This window comes from Alligator mississippiensis, chromosome 7 (assembly GCF_030867095.1).
Source record: "Alligator mississippiensis isolate rAllMis1 chromosome 7, rAllMis1, whole genome shotgun sequence".
Lineage (NCBI taxonomy): Eukaryota > Metazoa > Chordata > Crocodylia > Alligatoridae > Alligator > Alligator mississippiensis.
This window is the reverse complement of record NC_081830.1, coordinates 41,623,233-41,645,248: the sequence shown is the minus strand read 5'-3', so window position 1 is coordinate 41,645,248 and position 22,016 is coordinate 41,623,233. Positions and strand designations below refer to the sequence as shown.

At 44.8% G+C, this 22,016-nt stretch overlaps 1 protein-coding gene and 1 long non-coding RNA gene across 2 annotated transcripts in view; one reads left to right on the top strand and one right to left on the bottom strand.

Annotated features, from left to right (window-relative positions):
• The window catches only part of ARHGEF4 (Rho guanine nucleotide exchange factor 4), a 386,988-nt gene that overhangs the window by 62,770 nt on the left and 302,202 nt on the right, over nt 1-22,016 (top strand). Inside the window, exon 3 of the mRNA XM_014599122.3 lies at nt 9,590-9,691. Coding sequence (XP_014454608.3) covers nt 9,590-9,691 — 102 coding nt within the window. The remainder of the gene's footprint in view (nt 1-9,589; nt 9,692-22,016) is intronic.
• On the bottom strand, nt 13,441-21,252 carry LOC132251412 (uncharacterized). The gene is made up of 2 exons (XR_009463440.1): nt 21,164-21,252; nt 13,441-13,732 (listed from the first exon to the last, which is right to left on the bottom strand). It is a non-coding gene; the product is annotated as an uncharacterized LOC132251412 (long non-coding RNA).

The following is a 22,016-nucleotide window of genomic DNA, read 5'->3' as shown; positions in this document are numbered from 1 at the left end:
CAGCAGCTCATGGGAAGCTGGGTTCAGCCGCATGCTGCTCTAGATGGGATGGACCCAGCTGGGTCAGCACCCGCCAGGAAAAGTGGCATGCAGCTGAAGCTGGCTTCCCACATGCTACTGGGAACGGAAGGAGCCCGGCCGGGTCAGCACCAGACAGCAGAAGTGGCAGCAGAGCCATGTGCTGCTCGGGACGGGACGAGCCCAGCCGGAGCAGCAGGGGCTCAGCTGCATTTTCCCCCTGCCTGCGCCCGTCAGTCCCGGGTGGCACATGGCTCCACTGCCACTTCTGCTGGCTGGTGCTAACCCAGCCAGGCTTCTCCCGTCCCCAGTAGCACATGGGAAGCCAGCTTCAGCTGCGTGCTGCTCCAGATGGGACAGACCCGCCTGGGTCGGCACCAGCCAGCAGAAGTGGCAGCAGAGCCGTGTGCCACTCCGGACTGACCAGTGCAGGTAGGGGAAAGTGCGGCTGAGCCCCTGCTCCTCTGGCTGGGCTCATCCTGAGGTTCATTTCATGTATGTAAAATGCTTGGAAAGCCCCACATAGATGCACTGTATAGAAATGCAAAATATATTTTGACTTATTTGGTTGGCACCTTGGGCTGAGATTTTCAAAGCTGAGTCAAAAGGCCATTAAAATTAATTGGATTTAGAGGGCTCCAAATCTTTTATGACAACTTGTAACATGTCTATCTACCCCTTTTTGCAAACCTCAGCCATAGTTTGGAAGCTCACCCAAAGAACATAAGAGCTTCTGAACATAAGAGCATAAAAAGTGCCGTGCTTGGTCAGCCCCATGGTCCATCTAGCTCAGTATCCTGTCCCAAACAGTGGCAGAGGTGGATGCTATAGAGGGAGAGTTTTGAACTGGTTATTGAGACCCATTTCATTGTCACTTCCTGCAACTTCATTGGTGTCAAAGGTCACGTGACATCACTTCCTGAAGTGATACCACTTCCTGTGAGGTCTTTGAATATGGCTCGCCGGCCCACTGGGTACTAAAAAGTTCGTGCTCTGGCCCCACATTCAAAAAGGTCGGACACCCCTGGTCTAGGGGGACTTATTGTGTCTTATTTGTGTTTTCCTTGCACCGAACCTTTCAGACCAAAGCCCTCATGTTCACCACTAGGGCTCAGTTTGCTTGTGTCAGTTTTACAGCACTGGGGGCTCCATCTTCTCTGCCATGAGGAGCCAGAGCTATTGCTTGGTTCCTCTCACTCCACAGGACTGGGCAGAGCAAGTATAAGTTCTGCATACATCTACTGAGGCAATTGTTAAGATCCCTCCTGAATATGATTCCAGAGAGTTATAATAATTAATAACTGTAGTTCAACCCAGGAGTGTCCAGAGTGGTGTTGCTGAACTAGCAACATATCCAGAACAGTGAGAGAACCAGTATGGTTTTCTAATTTTCAAGCTGTCCCAGCAATAAATTAGAGCAGTGTCAAGACTACTCTGATATGTCCCAGCTGGCAATTCATCCTCAAAGGCCTGAGGCAATTCATTCTCAAGGGCTTGAATGCCCACTGCTTTGCAGGCACAGTTGGTATAAGAGTGGATTCAATGCAGGAAGAGAGATCCCTTATACTGGGGTATTCTCAGGAGGACAGGTAGGCTATGAAGTGTAGCTGAAATTTGATATTAAGCAGTGGAAAATGCCAGGAAGCAAGGAGGGAATGTGGCTTCTTATCTTTAATCTGTAGAATTAGAGGAGATATTGAAGCATTATTTCCTTCCAAGCACACTTCATTACATTTGAATATTTAATATTTTTAAGGCTATGAGGTATGGTAGCTTTAACCTCTGAGATAACAATGACTGGGATTTCAGTTGTTCTCCTGAGTTGACCAAAACCACACCAGATTTTAAATGTCCTTTTTCCTTAAGATACTTCCTTCCAATTCAGTATTTTGCTGTGTATCATAAACTTCTATTTACTCTTACTCCAGGTAGTTTTCAGACTCCTGGATACCTTTTCTGTATACAGCTTGCTCGTGTAGAAGGAGATTTCAAGATAAACTCTATGTAATGCTTTACTAAAATCCAAATATTATGTTACCATTAAGTTTGCAATTTCATGAATATGTTTGTCTACCAAGATCTGTTCTTTATAAATGTGTATTGCTTATTCTCATGGTTATATTACCCTCTCACGCTGTTCAGAGATTTTTCTTTCTCAGTATTTATTCATTATTTTAGTAAAGGTAAATCGTAAACTTGTACAGATGTTTAATTGCTAGGATCCCATTTCTTCTCTTTTTAAAAGATCAGTACAATATATGCTTTTGTGCTTTAGTTTTCTGATATTTCCCAGGCCTCTTAAAATGTTTGTGTGTGGTATGAGCTTGATTTTTCCCCAACACTCTGGGATGAATGATATTGGCCCAGCTGATTTTTAGCTATTCATGTTTTTCTACAATTCCCCTAACAGCTCTTTTTAAATAGCTACTTCTATACTGCCATCCTTTCCAATTGTCACCCTTTTTCTTTCTTTTCCTTTTAGAAACAAGGTCTTCACTGTTTCTGCCATTTTTGAGTTGCTTATTTCATCAGCCTTCTTTTATTGATGGCCCAGCTTTACTTTTCGTATGGTCTTCACCCCAATACGCACATAAAAAGCCTCCTCTTTCCCTATGCCCTCTGGCTAGCATTAACCCCTTGTGCTGTCTTTCATTTTTGATGCAAACCTTCTTTGTGTATTTATATGCATATTCACTACCTTCTTTCTTTTGTATTTGCAGCAACTATCTCATTTGAAATAGTATTGGCCACTTCTTGTGTTTTGCATTCTTACTTCTCAGAAAAACTGTGTTCAGTTCTGCTTTAGGTAGGTTGTCTTTTAGCACTGCCAAGCCTCTTCCTACTTTTCTACTCTATTTGCCTACGTTCTCATACTGGAAAGTAGTCCAGTTTCTGAGTTCTTCAAAATTTGTTTTTCTGAAATCCAGTCCTGTTGTGCTTTTGAATTCTGTGAACCTGATCCTTACATGAATGAAATCAAAGAAGCCGTATTGATTCATTCCATCTAGGACGGCTGTTCTCCTCACATTCTCCCTCACTTGCTTTATGCAGATAAGCATCTTCAGGAAAGTTGTTGGGTTTTTTGGGGGAAGGAGGGTTTGTTTTGTTGGTTTCTCCCCCTAATTAAGTCTCTTCTTTAGTCTGAGGTTTCTTTTGTTTGGATGATCAGGTTTACCTTCCACAGAGCATACCTTATGAAATGTTTCGATTCATTGCTGGCCTGCTCTGTTTTTTTATCAAATATCTCCAAAGTGTGGTGTCCTGGGTTCTGAGTATCCCAAAAGTTGGTTCAAGGTCTTGGAGGTGAGTGGCTTGTTAATATTTGAGGCCCTGCATCAGACTTTCAGTTCATGAAAACATTTTTCAAACTCACTTGTAGCATTTGTATACTGAGGTGGATATCTTTTAGGAGCTTAGTTTCTGCTAGCAGCAGTTAAATTAACTAGCATAAATTCTTCAGGAGAGCTACACATTAACCTTCTCAGATGTTAGAACAGTACTGGCTTGTAGCAGCTCGCCCTCCCCACCCCGCCACTGGTGAGGCAGGTGAGACATGGGTGTACATGACATGGGGGTTTACTTTGCCTTAAATTGAAGCGGTGTGTTTAAAAACCCACTGTTTCAATTTAGGGTGAAGTAAACCCCTGTTTTGTCTACACAGAGTCTGGCACCTATCAGTGTTGCCACTTTGCCTGACCAGAGGAGTCTCTGTAGAGCACCAGGAGATGGGCTCCCTCTATCTGGGGGTTGAATCAGGTGTTTCTGCATTACCCCCAGCTTTGGTCACCTGTCAAACAAAAGCCAAGGGATCAACCTGGGTATCACTCACCAAAGTGCTCAGGGCCAATGATTCAACATGATCCTCCCTGCACTGTCTGCTACCAAAGTTAGATGATGCCTCCTGTGAAACCTATGGGGAATACTGCACAATGGAGTGCAACTCAATTGTCATTCATAGATTGCAGATCAAACTTCTGCAGCAGTGTAGTCATCTCTTCAGACCTCAGATTCTTTCAGTGAGATCACATGCCATTTCTTTTAATACATACTGATGAATATCATATTTTGTTCCTCCTATTGTAGTTAGCACCAGGTGGCACTATATAGAACAAAACTATGACTTTACTTGAGTGAGAACAAAGCTTGTAGAAACTACTGCTGGCTATTGATCATTCTGTTCTTTACTAATGCCTCAGGTGCACACAATTATTCCCTCTATTTTACTTGTCTTCCACCAGAGGGAAGTTCATAAAGGGAAAATGTCATGTTTTTCCTTTCTCAAGATGAGACATTAAATAATTTGATGCTAATTGTTACAGTTGTAACTTCCTCCCTAACCAGATATAAGATCCCTCAGCAATCTATTACTGCATTAGGCACAGGGAAAGCTTCTAATAATGAAGCAAGAGATGCCATTCTCCCTCTGTTTCCTATACAACCCTTCTGTAGCCTTACAATTCATTTTTTGTGTTTCTGGATTAGCTAAAGAATAAACTGTAAAATACAATAATGCATTAGGAATGCAGTTGTTATGTTTGTCTCTGAACTGTGCTCAACTTAAACTTGGCAATTTTTCTGGAGTCTGAAGTAGAAAATAGTCACATTAAATTAATGTGAAGCCATTTTTGCTGCTCAAACGGTAAAGATATGGTAAAAGACTGGTCTGGGGTCTACATGTATGTCATGGCGGAGTCCTCTAGGAAGGCCGTGATCTCCTTGAGGCCCTCTCACCGCGCTACTTCGGCCCGAGGGCACCCTCCATTCTCGCCCGCCACGTCTTGATGGAATATGTAATAGGGAGGCTGCCTTGTGTTTCCTCGGGCACGTAAGCTCCTGGACCCCTCGTGGGTCTCCTCGTATGATGGGTGCTACTCAAGCACCCCAGCCTTATGGGCTATGCGTGGCTCCTACCAGCCCCTAATACCACGCCCCAAGCCTCGCAGATGTAATAGACGTTGTTAGGTCTGTACGCCCGCTTCCCGGGCCTCCTCTAAAGTGTAGCCTACTCTGGGCTCTCTCTCTTGCACCCAGCCTCTCACTGGGACTCTCCTGATGGTGCGGTCCCGCTCAGGGACTCCCTAGTGGGCCCCGGCCCTTCCAGCCAACCGCACGGGTACCCTCTCTGACTCCGGCTCACCGCGCTGCTACTCCCTGTCTTCTCTGGGGCAACCGCAGCGCCCTGCCTCGGTCTGAGGGGTGTTGCCACACTAGCCTGCGGCCGGGCTCGCTATGCCCGTCTCGGGCTCCTCAGCAATTGCCCCGCCCTGGGGCTCCTCAGTAATTGCCCCGCCCTGGGGCTGGGGTCTTTGTACCCCACACGCAATCCGGGGTCTCGGTCCCACGTCTGCAACCTACCGGTTGCGCCCGCGACCCACTGGCCGCGCTCCTCGCCGCCAGTTGCTCACGCACTGGCGTGCGAGCTGCGCCTTCCCTGGCGCTATGCAAATAATGCGCCCTCTTGGCGCTAGGGCACCCCACACTCTCTGGGGTCCCTGTGATTGAGGCCTCCTCCAACCCCTACAGCCTCACCCAAGCCTCCGGGTGTAATAACAAAGTCAAACAAACTCACAAGCCCCTAGGCTGTAACATAACCACAAGCCGCATGGCTAAACTCTAGTGCCCATCCTCTCAGGGCTATCATGAGCTGTACTTGCACGGCCAGCTCCTTTCCACATCCTCACTCCCAGAGCTCCTGCCTCCCAGGCTGCTGGCAGAGAACTGCTAGCCCAGCTTCAGCCCTGGGCTTCATAAGGACCAGGCCCTGCCCCCTACAGGCAGCTGGCTCCCCTTAGTTGCTCCGGCAACCCACAGCTGTGCTCAATTAGCTCTGCCAGGGCTCTCTCTCTGGCAGTTTCTCCTCTCTAGGAGCAGGCACTAAGGTGCCCTGCGACAATGTAAAAGCAAATGACAAGTGATCCTTGGTATAATATTAGAGGAAATGAGGGATCGTGCCAAGTGGCTTTAATTACAGTTGAGTTATCCTGCCTTTTATCACGAGGGAAAACAAATACCAGGAAGGATCAGCTGATACCTTTTCTCTCAGTTCTGGGCTCATCATTAGTCTCTCTCCTCATAGTTTAATCTGTGCAACACCTGATGATGTGATATATTTTTATTGTCACGGGTTAAGGTTGATCTAATTAAACACTGAGGGTGGAGCCAAGAGTGAGTTATGCCATTCTGTCCAAATGTGGAAATAAAATTTTGCAGTTCCCACCATCACATTGGGGTTTTTTGTACCTTTTGGATTCAACCCAGTGGTATGTTTTTTGCTCTTTCACAGTTCCTGTGTGACTCCTCCCTTCACTTTTGAAACATGTAGTTCATCTCCACGGACTTATTCCTTATTCAGGCAAAATCATAACTGAAGTTGACAAAGTCTCTGAAATAAAAATAGAAGCAGTATTGATGGAGATAACATGGAGATGGAGATGACACGGGTAAAGGTGGTTCTTAACCACGCCCATAATTGAAGCACAATTCATTGTTGCATGCTTCACTCCATAAACAAAAGGTTTATTTAAATGGGATGAGATGTGACGTCTCCTTAGTACAAGCCCTAGGAAATGAAGAAATAACAAGTAAGGGCTCTTCTTATTCCACAGGGTCAATACCCACAGGACACATTTCCACTGACAGACTGTTGGCATTTTCTTCTATCACCTGTGGATAAGGAAACTTCATTCACCATGTTAATCTTCCTTGCAGTATAACAACGCTTCATTTGCATCCTCATAATTTCCCCACAGAGACATAACATATGTCAAGCCTGGATGTTTGCTGGTGCTGCCAAAATTGTAATTAAAGCTTTGCATTGTACCATAAGGGAAATTAATGTGCTGTGCATTTGAAGGCATCCCATCACTCATCCTCTGCTTTGCAAGAGATTGTCTGGGGGAGGTCACACTTAAGCTATAGGCTGTGAGGATATAGAAAGCAGGTGTGTCTGAGGTGAAGAAAGTTGGCAAGCAGGGTGGGAGGAAAAGGGTCAGCTAATTCCATGCATGTGGAGGCCAGTTTATCTCTAACTCCAGGAGAAGAGTGCCTGTGTTCCTGGTGTGGTGATTTCCTATCAGGTCCTACAGCAGAGCCTCTCTCAAAGCCATTGAGTTGCTCATTCTTAGGACCAACATGGGATTTTATTAGCTTTTCTCTTGCAAGATCTCCAGCTGCTGCTTTTTAACTAAGCCAGGGTTCATGGCACAATCAGTCCTGTGCTTCACTATGGGGCACAGGCCATGACCATGGCACTCTCTTTGCTGAGGGGTGGCCTCTTTTTCAGAGAGACCCAGCAAAAACTTGTAAGTACGTTACATTTCTGCTGACTATCGCTCTCAGTTAGAAGGTAAGTGGGAGACTGATGGGGTGTGCGAAGCAGGCCCTATTTGATTCAGATTTGGATTTGGCCCGAATCGGGGATAGTGATTTGATTAATTGATTTGGATCACTGTCCCTGATTCGATTCGGCTGAATCCAAATCTGAAGATTTGATGCTGATTTGGAGAATCAGCGATTCAGACATAGATGCAGCTTTAAAAGCTTTTTCTACATATCTCAAGGTACCAGGCATGGCTTGTGAATGCTGAGATGGTGGGGCAGATGGAGCGTCCCACAGGAGTGCGGGGAGGACCTCCACATGCTTGGCGGTGAACCCAGAAGTGGATGGGAAGTACTTCTGGTCCACTTCCGGGTCTGCTGGGGAGTGCACTGGGGGGCCTCCGCACCTCCGCAGCTTGGAGATTGGCTGCAGGGGGACCCCGGGTGCCCCCAGTAGACCTAGGAGGCACCAGTCATCGAGTCGGGGAAGCACGGGGGGGCCCCCAGCACACTCCCGGAAGGACCCAGAAGTGGATGGGAAGTGCTTCTGCTCCACTTCCAGGTCTGCTGCCAAGTGTGCTGGGGAGCCCCCCATGCTTCTGTGGGACACTCCACGTGCTCCAGCATTGCAGCACTCATGAGCTACCTAGAGGTATATAGAAAAAACACTTAAAGATGTCTCTATGTCTGAATTTCTGAATCTTTCTGAATCTCTCCAAATCAATTTGGAGGGTTTTGATTTGATTTGGAGAAATTAAAGGGTTTTGATTTGGATTCAGAGATTCAGCTACCAAATTGGGCCAAATCTCCACCAAATCAAATCAGGGACTGAAGCTTCACACAGCCCTAGAGACTGATTTTTCATGAAAGTATTGTGTCTCCTAGTGAAAGCTCTACAGGATGGGGAGCCTAATGAATGAATGAATGAATGAATGAATGAATGAAGACAAATTTATTATTGTAACATAAATTAAATCACACTTAAATCATGATTAATTTGTCATTTTCATCTAGGCGGATGTTTTACAATGCTGGCTATTAGAGTAAGGTCCTAATATTGCAAGGGGCAGACTCATTTGCAGGGTCTGGTGATAGGTTACTGTTTAATGCAAAATGCATGAACAGTCGTGGGAATAGGGATCAGAACACAGGACTCATCATTCCCAGGTGAGGGCCCTAACCCATCATACTGCCTCTAGTGTTTTCTCTTCCTCACCACAAGAATATTATTATTATTTTTTTTCTGCATAGTGGTCCAACCTCAACAGGGAGTGGTAAAGTGCCCCTGACAAGTGTAAGCCATAGCCTGATGGCTAGGGCACTCTTCTGGGAAGTGGAAAAAATGAGATTGAACTCAATACTGAGGCCGGCTTAGACCCAAGGTTTCCCACTTCCTGGGTGAGTGCATGAAGTTGGGTGGTGGCACCACTCTCAGCTGTGTTTTAAAAAGTAAACAATTAGTCCTGCTTCATCCTTTTGGGAAAAAAAATAAAAATAAAGGTAAGTGTCCTTTTAGGATACCTTTTAGGAAAAGGCTAAGTGGTCTAGATCCTGAGTAACTGTTGGCACTTGTTTGCAGCCCTGATTGAGGTATCTAATCTCCAGAGAGGGAGTTCAGACACACCCCTGTGCTTAGCGTTGCCTATTGGCAGGGCCAGATTAATGCATAGACAAACTAGGCACATGCCAAGGGCCCTAAATGAAGGGACCCAGTTGTACTTATTTTACATATTATAATTATGGAGTGAAAAAAGTAGGGGCCCACAAGTTTGTTTGCCTAGGGTCTACTAAAGAGTTAGTCCAGCCCTGCCTGTTGGCCAGCAGTAGGCAGTGTGCAGGGTTTTCAGTCTCATTCTGAAGTCCTTAGTATTTTCTATACACTGTACAGGGAGACTAAGCACTTCCCTCTGGGTTTTGGATTCCACTTCAGAAACCAGGTGCTTAAACATTAAATGTTGCAGCATCTATCTTGTAGCTGCCCAAGCCTTGTTTGGATATAGCCCTAGATCATGGTGCATATACACAGAAGGGTTGAGTTAAGCTTGAATTATGAGAAGATGCATTTTGTATTTCTTAACTTAAATCCTTGACTTAACTTCCACAAATGACAGTGTTCCATTAAACTATTTTGTGTGTAATATCCAGACAGTTCAAAAGAACTTTTTCCGTAAGTCGGTGTTATAGGGTGCAGTGGAAGTGGTGTGTCCTCACTACCCAAATAGGTGATGCCAGATTGGATTGCTTCTTTTAACAGGGTCTCAGTGAAACTACTGTAAGAAAGCCTGCCAGAGAAACGGAAGAGGAGAATACCTCTGAGAAGGCAAAATGCTACAATGAAGTGCCGAGCCAGCTGGAGGTGAGAGGATCCTCTTATTTTGCACTGATAACTTGCTTTCATTCATAGCAGTCAGAGTTTCTCAAGCTTTCCTAACAAACTGGAGGCCACAAACAAAACACTAAAGGAAGAGGAGGATGAGGTGGTGCTGCCCACCCCTCTCCTGATGCAATGCCTTAATGGTTTGAGCATTTGCCCAGTAGGAGGGAGGGGTGGGTTAAATCCTAAATACTAAATTATTGTCCTGATTGCAATGATACAGACTGTTCTGAGGGTGGATTACTTCTATTCCTTCCTATTGAAACTTTGGCCAGGTACCATCTTGGCCATCCAAACTGAGGGATAAGGACCTGTCCAGCCTGTGTGCTCTACAGCAGCGGTTCTCAACCTTTTGCACCTTGTGTCCCACCAACCATTTTTTCAAAAAACCCTGGTCCCACCATGATAAAAACAAAATCCCACAAAATTGCATTGTTCAAAATATTTGTTGATTCATCTATTTGAAGTGCAAACAACTGATTTTTTTCAATTGGGCAATGAGTTGAAATCCCCCTATACAACCTTCAAGTCCCACCAGAGTTAGCAGGTCTCTTTGGACAGGTCCCTGCCAGGCTGGGGAGGACACATGGCATTGCCCATTGGCAGGGATGAAGAAGAGGAGAGAGGGTTTTTCATTTGTGGTGCAGGGGTTTCTTGAATTTAAAATTGTGTTGGTTTGTGGAAGAAAGAGTTTTATGCATTTTAGGTGATAGCCATAGACCATATAGGAATCTCCCCTGGGTGTGAGGCAGGGGAGTGGGTGGGTAGCTGGGAGGGAATGAGTGAAAAGAGGTTTTGTATACATGGATACATGTATCCATGTATACAAAACATGGAGGTTTTATATACATGGGAGTTGGGAAGTACAGTTGGAATAGGTCAGAGGGTTTGCTTTCCTGAGTAGTAGGCGTTGGGCAGGGAAGTTGGAGTGGCTGCGGTGGAGTTTTCAAGTCTTAGGAAGTCATCTGGGGAGTCTGTTTCTTACCTTGTGGATTGCCTGTTGTTGTAAGCAGCTCTGAGCATTTCTGGGTAGAGTGGAATGACAATGATAACAATAGACTAACTAAAGGTTCATGGGGGAGGAGTGGGGGAGAGAGATGGCATGCTTCTTTACCTTAATGATTCAAGAGCTGGTCATATGTTTTATATTAAATAGTCATACTAAAATGGTAATTGGAACAGATTGAAACTTAGACCTCTTTCTTTCCTTGTGAGTGCCATTGGACTACAGTTCTGCTCATGCCATCTGGTCCAAATGAATCGTGAATTTTTTTATGCCACGGGTGACAAGCTTATAGGCCACAAGTCAGATCCAACCTGCAAAGCTGATCATGTGGCCCACAGGACTCATACAGGGTCTGGGAATTTGGGAGTGGAACAAGTAGTGGCCAGTCCTTAAATCTAGGGCACAAGAGTCTGCTGGGGACCCATGTTAGCAGCAGAGGGGCAAACAACAGCTGTGTAAACACCTACATTCACCAATACTACTTGCCTCACCACTGCCTGCCCTATTAGTGCCACATCCATATCCAGCCTCTGAAGAGCCTCATGGTCTAGATATGGAGGGCTAGGGTGAGTTTGACACCCCTGTTTTATGCAATGTGAAACCATTTCACCGGGATGATTTGAAAGTGCTCTGAGAAGTCTGTAGCCTGGTGGTTAAGATACTGCAGGGATGTGAGGGAGGGAAAGGTTTGCCCTCTCTTGTGAAAAAGTGAAACTCTTTCATCTTGGATGCATGTTCTAACCAATGAGCTATTGCATAACAGGATGTGTATGGCTTCTTCTGATTTAAAAGAAGGAAATGTCTGGCTCCAACTTTTGTAACCTTTAATATTAACTACTTTAACTGGGATCTCCTCTTCATTTGAGCTCCTTTCTCCTCATTTTTCCAGAGTCATAAAACATGTTGACATCAACTTATTTTCCTTGTTCTCTTCTATCCATTCTGACTGCTGTCTCATCATTGCTGCCAAAAGTACTTTGACATAACTGGAATCAAAGTTCTTACCATCAGTTACTTCTGTAGTTACATCTGTAGGTCTTACTGTAAGAGTTACTTCTGTCTATACCGCTCGATTACAATATCAGACAGCACCATATTGTGATGCAGTGTGTTCCCTCTGCACACATTCTTCCTGAACTAGAAGTAGTGCAACTGCTTCATTGCAGTGCTCTTGCACACTGGATGTGCACAACACCACTCTACAACAGCTACATAACTTCTAGTTTGGAAGTTGCTTGGGCAAAGCAAATGAGGTGTGTCTCCGCATAGTGCTGATTGGCACTGTAATTTGAGGGGTACAAACATACCTTCAGTTACAATATAATGAATATTGTTCTCTTCTAAAGATATTTATTACATAAGCAAAATTACAATGAAAAAAATGTATGTCTGAGGTTCTAAAATGTATCTCTGAGCATCTTTCTGATGAAGATTTTTTTTCCTCTGATAGGATCAGACTTCGCTTTTCCCCAAACCTGTGCTTCCATGACTCTACTTACCTTTATTAAAAATTGCTCCATCTCTAGTTGAAACTGAATTATTGGAGGAATCTTGAATTGTTTATAAAGGAACTACTTTGTGGGCCTTTTCTATCTGCCTGTTTTGTGTGGGGTTCTGAGGGAGGGTTAAATTCAGAGGAAGCCCAATTTGGAATATAATTAAAAATGAAAAAGAAACCTTTTAACTCAATTCTAAGTAAGATTCAAACCAAAGTTTGCTGGCCATTTACTGTAGGTTGCCTGCTTGCCAATTCATGTCCTCTTTCAGCACATAGCAATTAAAGGTGATTAATATGCAGTTTCTTCATTCCAGGGAAATTTAAGCCTCATATAATTATCTCTGGCAGTTTAATGCATGTGAAATATTTTGCTGAACTCTTGCTGTTTCAGCCAGAAGATGTATAAATGTATCCTCTTCTATATGTTCTCATAATAATTGTGTCAGAGAATGCTCTGTAGATATTTGCCTCTGGAAAGTCAGAAGGGCAAAATGACTTCCATCTTTTCTCTTTGGAAGACAACCGTTAGGTAAACACACTGAAGATTAAGCTATCCTGCCTATTCACTAGGAAGTTAAGCAGTAGAATAAACTGGTGTTTATGCAAAATCAGTAATCCAAGACTCCCAGCTCAAAGTCAGTTGCTTACTTATGAACATTCTCAAATGTGTGGTTTTTTTTTTTCTGAAATAAAATCTTTACTGCTTGCTTTTAATGCACAAGATGATTAATCTTTTCTTTGTTTAACAAGTTTAGCAAGGGCTTGAGAGGATATGAAGAGTAATGCTAAACTACTGCAACTTCCTTCACCTGAAGGGAAAGATCCTGTCTTAAATTATCTGCAGATAATGCAACCTTGTGAGACAGAAATGTTCATGTGCTCTGAGGCTCATTGTAAGGTCCTCTTGTACAAAGTGAATATATGGTGCTTCTAACATTAAGAAAGAATAATTAAGGCAGGAGAATCTCAAACATGACTTGCAACTCTTACAAAAACATCAAAAAGGCTATAAATACTAGATCAAATTTTCAAATGAGTGCCTAGAGGTAGACTAAAAAATAAGGGCTGAATTATTATGTCTCTTTCACCTGGATTTAGGCTTTCATGTTTGAAAATGTTGGCCAATGCTTGTGTTTTGTTTCCTTGTGAATTTTAAAACCAATCTAGCTGGTGTGCCTACAAGGAGTGAATGAACTGTTGGGCCGAAACCATTGTATGTGCCAGATATTACTGTACATTATCCAAGTAATTTACTTTCATTCTAGATTTATGGTCTAAACATTTAGGACATCCAAAGTAAATAGATTTTTCTGTGGAAGATTTGGGCTTCTAGAGAGAATCTTGAGATGTTTCTTTGTATGGTGAAGCAATCTTTTCTCCGCCAATTTTTTGGATAGAAGAATTGGTTCAAAAGGCAAAGATCACTACTGCACTGTGGTCCACAATAAGGTAAGAGTGTTGTAGCAATAATTTCTGTAGTTGATGGATGTCCAGCTTATCAGGAAAGATCCTTTCAAAGCTGCAAGAGAAGAAAAACAAATTAAGAGCAATTTTGAACCCTTTCCAAATAGTTGAAATGTATTAGATAAAGTTGATGGTCTATAAATAATTTAATGTGCCTGGAAGTGTTGGGTAAAACCAGAGATTTGATCATGAATTTTTAGTGTGTAACATTCTGTATAATATAAGAGTTATTGCCTGTCATCTTGATCCTACCAATTGCTGCCTGTATAGTACTGAACACACTACCTCCATTGATTTGCAGTAACTAGATGATTGGGGGACTCCATCGCTTTACAAATGAGAGGCTCAAGCAATAGCTGGCTTAAAGAACTGGAACAAGTGAAATGTACAGTACAAGTGGATGGATAATTCAAAAGGCCATGGAGGAAGCTAGATAACTTTCAAACAATCATTCCTCTAAAGGCCTATTGGAGTAAGTCATCCATGTGACACCCATGCAGCTTCAGGAATTGAACCTGGATCTGTGGGTCCAGAAACATAAAACTACTACCTGAGTCAGGAAGCTAGGCCTGTTGGTGTGAAGACAGGAGTATAATCCAGTGATCTAACTATTTGAGAGGGGATTAAATGCCGCACTGTTCTCATGGGATGCACAGTTCTGTGCACTAGCAGAAAAGATGACAGGGATTTAGAAACTCTAGAGTAGGCCCATTCTTCTTCACCTAGATATAGAAGGTGTGTTAAGTAGAGTTAGCCAAATTCAGGGACAATCCTGGTAAAGATCTAGCAAACAGTATCTTCACACAAGTCAGTAGACTGAGGAAGAACCTGGATTGTCCATAGGAGAAAATTATGACTGTCTTCTCCTTTAAGGGGTAAATCCTTATTTTGGCAATCTGAATGGTGAACGCACTGTTTTTCTACTGGATAGGAACCCTTGATCAGCTTGCAAATCAAACCAGCCTTCTACATTTGAAATGGAGGCTTTAGATATTTCTTTCTTTTTGTAATGAAACATTTTTTGAAAAAATATAATTTACCATAGAATCATAGAGAAGTAGGGCTGGAAGGGACCTCCATAGGTTATCTAGTCCAGCATTTCTCAACCTGTGTATCACAACCCAAAGTGGGTTGCAAGAATATACAAAAGGGTCATGAATAAACTTTAAAAATGGATCCACAAACTTTAAAAAATGCATTCTCTTTTAAAGGAGAAAAACATGGGAAACTGGCTTTTCCCTTGCAGGTTGTCAGAGTTACAGTCTACAAGGGGCTGCTTAGGGGCCCCCCCGTCCCACACACTGGGACCTGGGGCAGGGGGTCGCGGGTCTGGGGTGTGGGACACTGGGTTGAGACTGGCCATCAATGTATACAAATGGGTCCTGCTACAAAAACTTTGAGAACCACCTGATCTAGTCCAACCCTTTGCAGGATGATCCCTATCCAAGCCATTCCATACAAATCCATTGTCTTAGCAAAACCACATAGTCAGCCCTGCCATAGCACCAAACATAACACCCTTACCTGCCGTGGGTAAAGCCGGGGGAACATGGCAGCTAATGTCCTGCTGCTATAAAAATTGTTAATATATGCTCAAGAGATCCCAGGAAGAGGGCCATGCCTCCCCTCCTGCCCCCTGCTACAGAGGAAGACACAAACCCCTACAGTTCCTGCCAATCTGCCCATGGGGTAAAATTCCTTCCTGACCCCACACATGGCAATTGGTGTGACCCTAAACAGAGGGGCAAGACCCTTTAGCCAGGAACTTCTGTGTTTAAGACACAGCAGGAGCACTGCACCTCAGTTTGGCTGCAGCCAACAGCCAATGCCTTTGAGGATAGTTAAAAAAATTCCTGACGTAGCTGGAAGGGTGGGAGGGAAATTCCCTCCCAGCCCCATGTGGCAAATAGCAAAGCCCAGAAGCCTTGGAAATACCCATAGTAAAATGTAGACACAGCTATGCCTCGGTCACCCCTGACCAGTGCCTGCCCAACCTCTTGAACATCTCCAGTGATGGAGTGTCCACAACTTCCCTGTGAAGTCTATTCCACTGCCTCATTGTTTTAACAGTGAAGAAGCTATTCCTGATATCCAATCTAAACCTACTTCACTGCAGCATCAAGCCATTGGTCTGTGTCCTCTTCTGCAGCAAGAAAGAAAAGGTGTTTTCCCTCTTCTTTATGGCTGCCCTTCAGGTATTTGAACACTGCTGTCATATTTCCTCTTAAGCACCTTTCCTTCAAGCTGAACATACCTAGCTCCTTCAACCTCTCCTTGTATAACTTGCCTTTTTCATGTTTGTCGCCTGCCTTTGGGCCCTCTCTAACTTCTCCATGTCATTTTTCAAATATGGAGACCAAAACTGCACACAGTACCCTAGGTGAGGCATAACTAGTTTTGAGTGGAGAGACATTATCACCTCTTGTGTCTTGCACCTAATGCTTTTATTAAATGTGGTTTTGGGATGCATTGTCTTTCACACAGCTGTATCACACTGCAGACTCATTGAGTCTAATCTACCAAGTTTCCCAAATCCTTGTCTGTAGTGATGCCATCCCACTGGTCATACATTTTTACAGGCAGTCCTTGACTTACAATGTTTTGCACTTACAACACTTATAAATTGACACCCTGTTTCAACTTTACAACACCAGTTTCGACTTACACCATTTGATCCAATGCAATGCCATGCCAGCGAACAAGTTACATCGCTCATCTCCCTGGAGAACATTTGTCCAAACTTCCTTGGACACGTTCTTTAAGAAAGCAGACAAGACTCCAGAAAAACCTGCAGTCAAGACTCCTGAGAAGACTCCAGCCAAGAACCCTTCAAAAAGTCCAGCAAAGTTGCTTCAAAGAAGTCCTTCCAAATCAATGTGATTGCTATTCACAATATAAATACATTAATGCAGCTATATTACTCATCTATAATTGATCGAGTACAAAATTCTGGGGTATTTTTGGTGAAAATAGGGTATTGGGCCTTGGTTCAGGAACCAATCCCCCATTTATAACATTATTTCTTATGAGAAAATTGGTTCTGAGTTACAACGTTTCAACTTAAGACACGGTTTTCAGGAATCAATTGTGTCGTAAGTCTGAGGACTGCCTTTATTTGTTTTTCTGATTATTTTTCCTGAGATGTAGCACCCTGCATTTATCAATATTGGATTTCATCTTGTTAGTTCTAGCCATGCGCAGATCTGAAAAGCAGGGGGAGAAGGTGCAAATGGTATGGTGCATCACATATAATAACTAGGGCTTTGGGTAATCACTCAATTCAGAGGTGATTCAGTGGCTGAATTTCCGAATTTGAATTGAATCAGGGGACCAATTAAAAGGTTCCAATCGAGCTTTGATAATTCGGACAGTCCCAGATGGCTGCAGCACAGAGCTTGCAGCCAGACTAGGAGCTGGTAAGTAGAGGCAGGGGAGGGGCAGGGGAGGGGGGCTGGAGGAGGGGGGAGGAGACCATGGTGGGGACCCCTGCCAGCCCCTATCCCCTGCCTGCTCCCCTAGCCTCCCCAGCCCCACCCCCATAGCTGCCCCACTCACCCCAGTTCCCAGTGCTGTAAAAAAACCCCCACTTACTGGGTGCTGCTGGGTGGCGGGGGGTGATCCCTGCTGTCCTCCACTCCCCCATGCTCTGTATGAGTCCCTGACCCCACCCCTCCCCCAGCCAGCCCCATGTCTGCCCTGCCTGGCCCAGCTCCAACCCTGTGAGCCTGGCACCACTTGCAGGGAATGGGGCCATGCCAGCTGAGCACTGAGCCCAGCCCCATTCCTGTCCCTGCCAGCCGAGCACCAAGCTTATTCCTATGTGTTGTGAGTGGCGCTGCTGAGCCTGGTACCACTTGCAGGGGACAGGGCTGGGCTTGGTGCTCAGCACTGCTTGCAGCAGACAGGGCCAGGCTCAGCGCTTGGCTGGCAAGGCCCAGGCAATGCCACTCACAGGGAATGGGGCCATGCCAGCCAAGCACCAAACCTGGCGCTGACTTAAACACTGCTTATGAAAATCCTACCTTTTCTCATTAGAAAACCAGGGTTGACATATACACTGTGAAATATGGTACCCATAAGTCCTAGAAAGAGTGTTTCCAGGGTTGTTGAGTTTCATCAGTAAGGCCAGGGAGGGAAGCTTTAATAGCCTTTGCCCATGCTGTTTGGAGAGCTGTGTATAACTGACATTCCAATAAAGAAAGTCTTTTAATCTGGCATCTTTCATGAGCGTTATGCATTTTTCTTGGCACCTGTTTTAGAATATAGACTACTTTTTATAGGTAGCTGGCAATGAACCAAAGGGAACACCTGGCATCCCATTTCATACATGTCCACACACTTACTGACCCAGGGTATCCTCTGCCGTGATTCACTGCTAACTGCTAAACATTCTGGCTGGCTTTCAGTGCCATTACCAGTGCCAGGGATCTAAGTGACACAAAGTATGGGACCCCCTGGTTCTCTTCCAGTGACTTCTGAATTTGAAATGTTTCCAGTTATCATTTCTGGTGAACCTCTTGGCCAGCCTTCAGCCTTTCTTGGCATCTTCTTTTAAGTGCATAATTCTCGTATTAGGAATTTTTTCCAGAGTGTTTTTATAGCATATGTTAAATGGAGAGAAAATGAACAGCAAATATGACTGAGGCGGGCTTGTTCTTGGACATGGGTACATGTTAACCTTGACTTGTAACTGCACAAAATCATTTGCATATAACATGAATACATGTCAAAATGTGCATATCATCTTTTGCATACACTTGAAGGATTGGTCTTTAAAAATAGTTGTATATAAAACTATTCTTATGGACCAAACATGTTTACATTTTTCCCTGCATCTTGAACTCTTAAAGGTATTTAAAACATTCAGTGTCACAGAGATGTCTCATTAACATAAAATGAAATAAATCTTCCCAAACTTGGCCATTTCTAGCACTTAGAACTACCAGATCTATTGCTTTTTCCCCTGAAGACTGCTGCTGGTTGGGCTGTTCTACTGAGCATCATAATTAACTTATTTTTTCTAGTATTAGCATCTGGGCTCAATGATCTGTGTTTAAAAAGAAGCCTTGGCACCTAAGTGTTCAAAGGTAATTTTCTGCTTTGCTAACTTCTTCCATTACTTGGATTACTCCCGTCCAGTTTCTCTCACTAGAGACATAATTTTGACTAATGTTTTTTAACTCAATGTCCATATCTCTTGGATTTTCAATTTCATGTCATGAAAACATAGTAAGAGAATGTCATGGGGTTATGATGAAATTATTCAGACTCTTTCTGGAAGCCAAATAATAAAGTCTCTTGTAGGGAAAAATGGAATACATTTTTTAATCTTTACTTTTTCAGTTCCTTAACCTTAAGTATTATTTACAGGCTGTCCAAGCACAACATCACTGTTGGAAATGATTTGACGCTTCATGTTAACTCTTGGTTTAAGCATGAGTCTGATTAACAGGGGCTTAGAAACTCAGACCAGTTCCTTCCAACCTGTCCCTTGGTACTTTTCACCTTAAAGAAACAAAACATTGATAATTTTAAAAATGGCATCCCACCATGTGAACTCCTGGAAACTGAGCCATAAGAAGGCAGCATGCACTTCTTGCCAGTTTGAATTGAATGTAGCAGGACACAGGGATGTTTCTGCTCTTTTAAGAGTGAAAGCAGCCTGCAAGGCTGCTTGCACGTGACAGAGGGGAGCTAATGAGGGACTCCCCTGACCGAAAGAGGGCTCAGGCTGGAGATGTACAAGTCCAGAGCCTGCACCAGTCAGGTAGTCTCTCTCCAGCAACCATGAAGTGAAGAGCTCCCGGCTGCAGGGACCTGCATTTAGCTAAATATCACTGGGTTTTATAGGCAAGTGGCCTTGTTTATGCTAAACCCCGAGAGGGTTTGAGGTGCCTACCAGAGGGCTGAGATGCTTCTTTTTTATTTAAGTGACACTGGTAGTTTAGACTTGAGCCCTTCGAGAACCAGTAACTGAGGAGCCCTCAGACCTGAGCCTGAGGCCCAGAAAGGAGTCCTGGAGCCTAGGAAAAGGCTGAGACCTGGACCAGAGGGTCCACGTGCCCAGGGAAGGGCTGAGCTGGACCAAAGGTTCTAGGAACCCCGAGAGGTCTAAACTGGACTAGAGGGTCCGAGAGCCTAGAGGAGGGGCTGCATGGGGGACCAGGAGTCTGAGAGTTCAGAGTGAGACTGCGTAAGGGACCAGGGGGTCCAAGGGCCCGAGTGGGCCAAGTGTACAAATAGTTAACATCAAGGAGGGAGAACATCCATGAGGCTTGGGGCAAGGTGTAGGGAAGGAAATGGAGCCATGCATTGAGACCTTAAGGCAATGGGTGCCCTGGAGGGGCACAAATATGCATGTAGCCCTCAAAGCTACATGCATATTTGCAAATGGGGGCCATGCAGGGGCACAAACCAGCTGAGAGGGCCTGTTGAGCTTAAGGGTCAAATCAAGGTTGTTGGGAATCCAAGAGAGACCCAGTGCTACTGCAAAATGGACTAAGGCTTACTCTAAGGCCCATGGGCAGCATCTCTTACTCAATCTCTAGTAAGAACAAGGTGTGGCGGGAAAGCAATTAAAGGAGGGCTGTAATAGAGACTGAGCCGGGCAGGAGTCACATGACCACCAGGGGGTATCGTGGCCACCCCTGGGGCACAAACCTGTCACACTGAGCTAGGAAAAATATAGGCAAATTTGCCATTGTGACAGGGGGGCTTCTATGGGCTGATTTGCCAATGCCCCGCCCACCTGTTGTGGGCCAACTGCCCATCTTCTTTCCTGCCATGCCTTGTTGTTAATTAATTAATTATATTAGTTAGGCGGGAGGCTGACCATTTCTTGCCCCGATGCCAGGGGGGGCGCTATATGCGGCACTGTTCCTCCCCTATACCACAAACCATGCCTCACAGATGGCATCCACTGATGTTACTCTCACTGGCCCCACACGGGGCCCCAGAATCCTCCAATCAGGACCCCTCTAAGATCCCTCCATTCAGATGGCCTACCCTGCCCTCATTCAGGGCCACCTAGCTCCCTGAACCATTTCCCCTCTTGGGCATGTTCCCCCCAGGACCTTTGGCCAGACAGGCCCTGGCCTCACCTCCAAGGCCAGTCGGAAACCTCAGGCCTCCAGCTCTAGGCGTCCCTCGTGGTGGGCCCCTAGCCCTTTTGACTGGTCTGGTCCTGGCCCCAGCATTGACCAGTCATAGGTACCCTCAGTTAGGCCTCTGAGCCTCTAGCCCCACTCTCGCTCTTGGGTTCGCCTTCTGGCCCTACTAGTGGGTGACCCACCTGGTTTCATACTTGGTGGGGTTGGAAGGGACCTGAGCAAATCATCAGGTTTGTGCCTCCCCTGGGACCATCGGGGGGCTCCCGCACCACTGAGAGCCCCACTAGGCTACCCACTCTTGGCAGGGTGCAGTTTTAGGTCATGACCAGGACCAGGACCAGGAGCCTCCTAGCCATCCCCTACAGCTCCTCCCTTACCTCCAGGGTGTTCCATGAAGCCTTGCAGCCAGGCAGTGTTGCTGCCTGGTCTACCAGCAGGCAACTGATCTGTTGCCAGGGATCTAAAATGGCTGCTGCAATCAAGCACCTGCTGGCTGCTTGGCTCAGGTCTTAAAGTGGCAGGCACACACAGTGCCCTGCCACAGCCATCTATTGGCTTTTGGTGGAAGATGTTGACAGGTATGAAACATCTGTGTTGAAAGGGATCCTCCCTCTCAGCTGTCAGCTTTTGGTTAGCAGTTGTTACTGGTATTGGTGGAGAATGGTGAATCACCGATTCTATTCTGGTTAGTCATCATGTTTGGCAAGAATACAATCTAGTTTGTTTCTTGCCTGCAGATCAAATCTCTTATAGTGGGACGCAGTTGCCTTCCAGTGCTGCCTTTAACCTTCAAAGTGAACTCAATTTGTCCATTTTGTAGCATCCCCATGACAAGTGCCTTGATACTCAGACATGGAACAAGGAGAGGATTTGAACTGTGGGGCAGTATTTGGACTAGCAGTACATTGGATATTTTAGGTCTGTATCACTTTTCTGTCCGCCCAAAGCTAGCATCGTTTCCCCAAGTTTTCAAAAGATAAGTAAAAGGTCAGCCTTACAGATCATTAGGAAAGTAACACATTTCTTGTGTTGGTCAAGGGTATCAGCATCTTAGTCATCTGCTGTTTTGACCTTGGTACTTTGCTAGTACAAGTGTCTGTTTATTTTAAATTCTAGTAAGCAACGTGGGTCTGAGACAGTGATCAAGATAGACAATTTGAAAGACTGTTTTCCATTCCATGAGCCATCTGGCTAAAGACTGGTTCCATTTCCTTTGAGAAATAGCTCTGC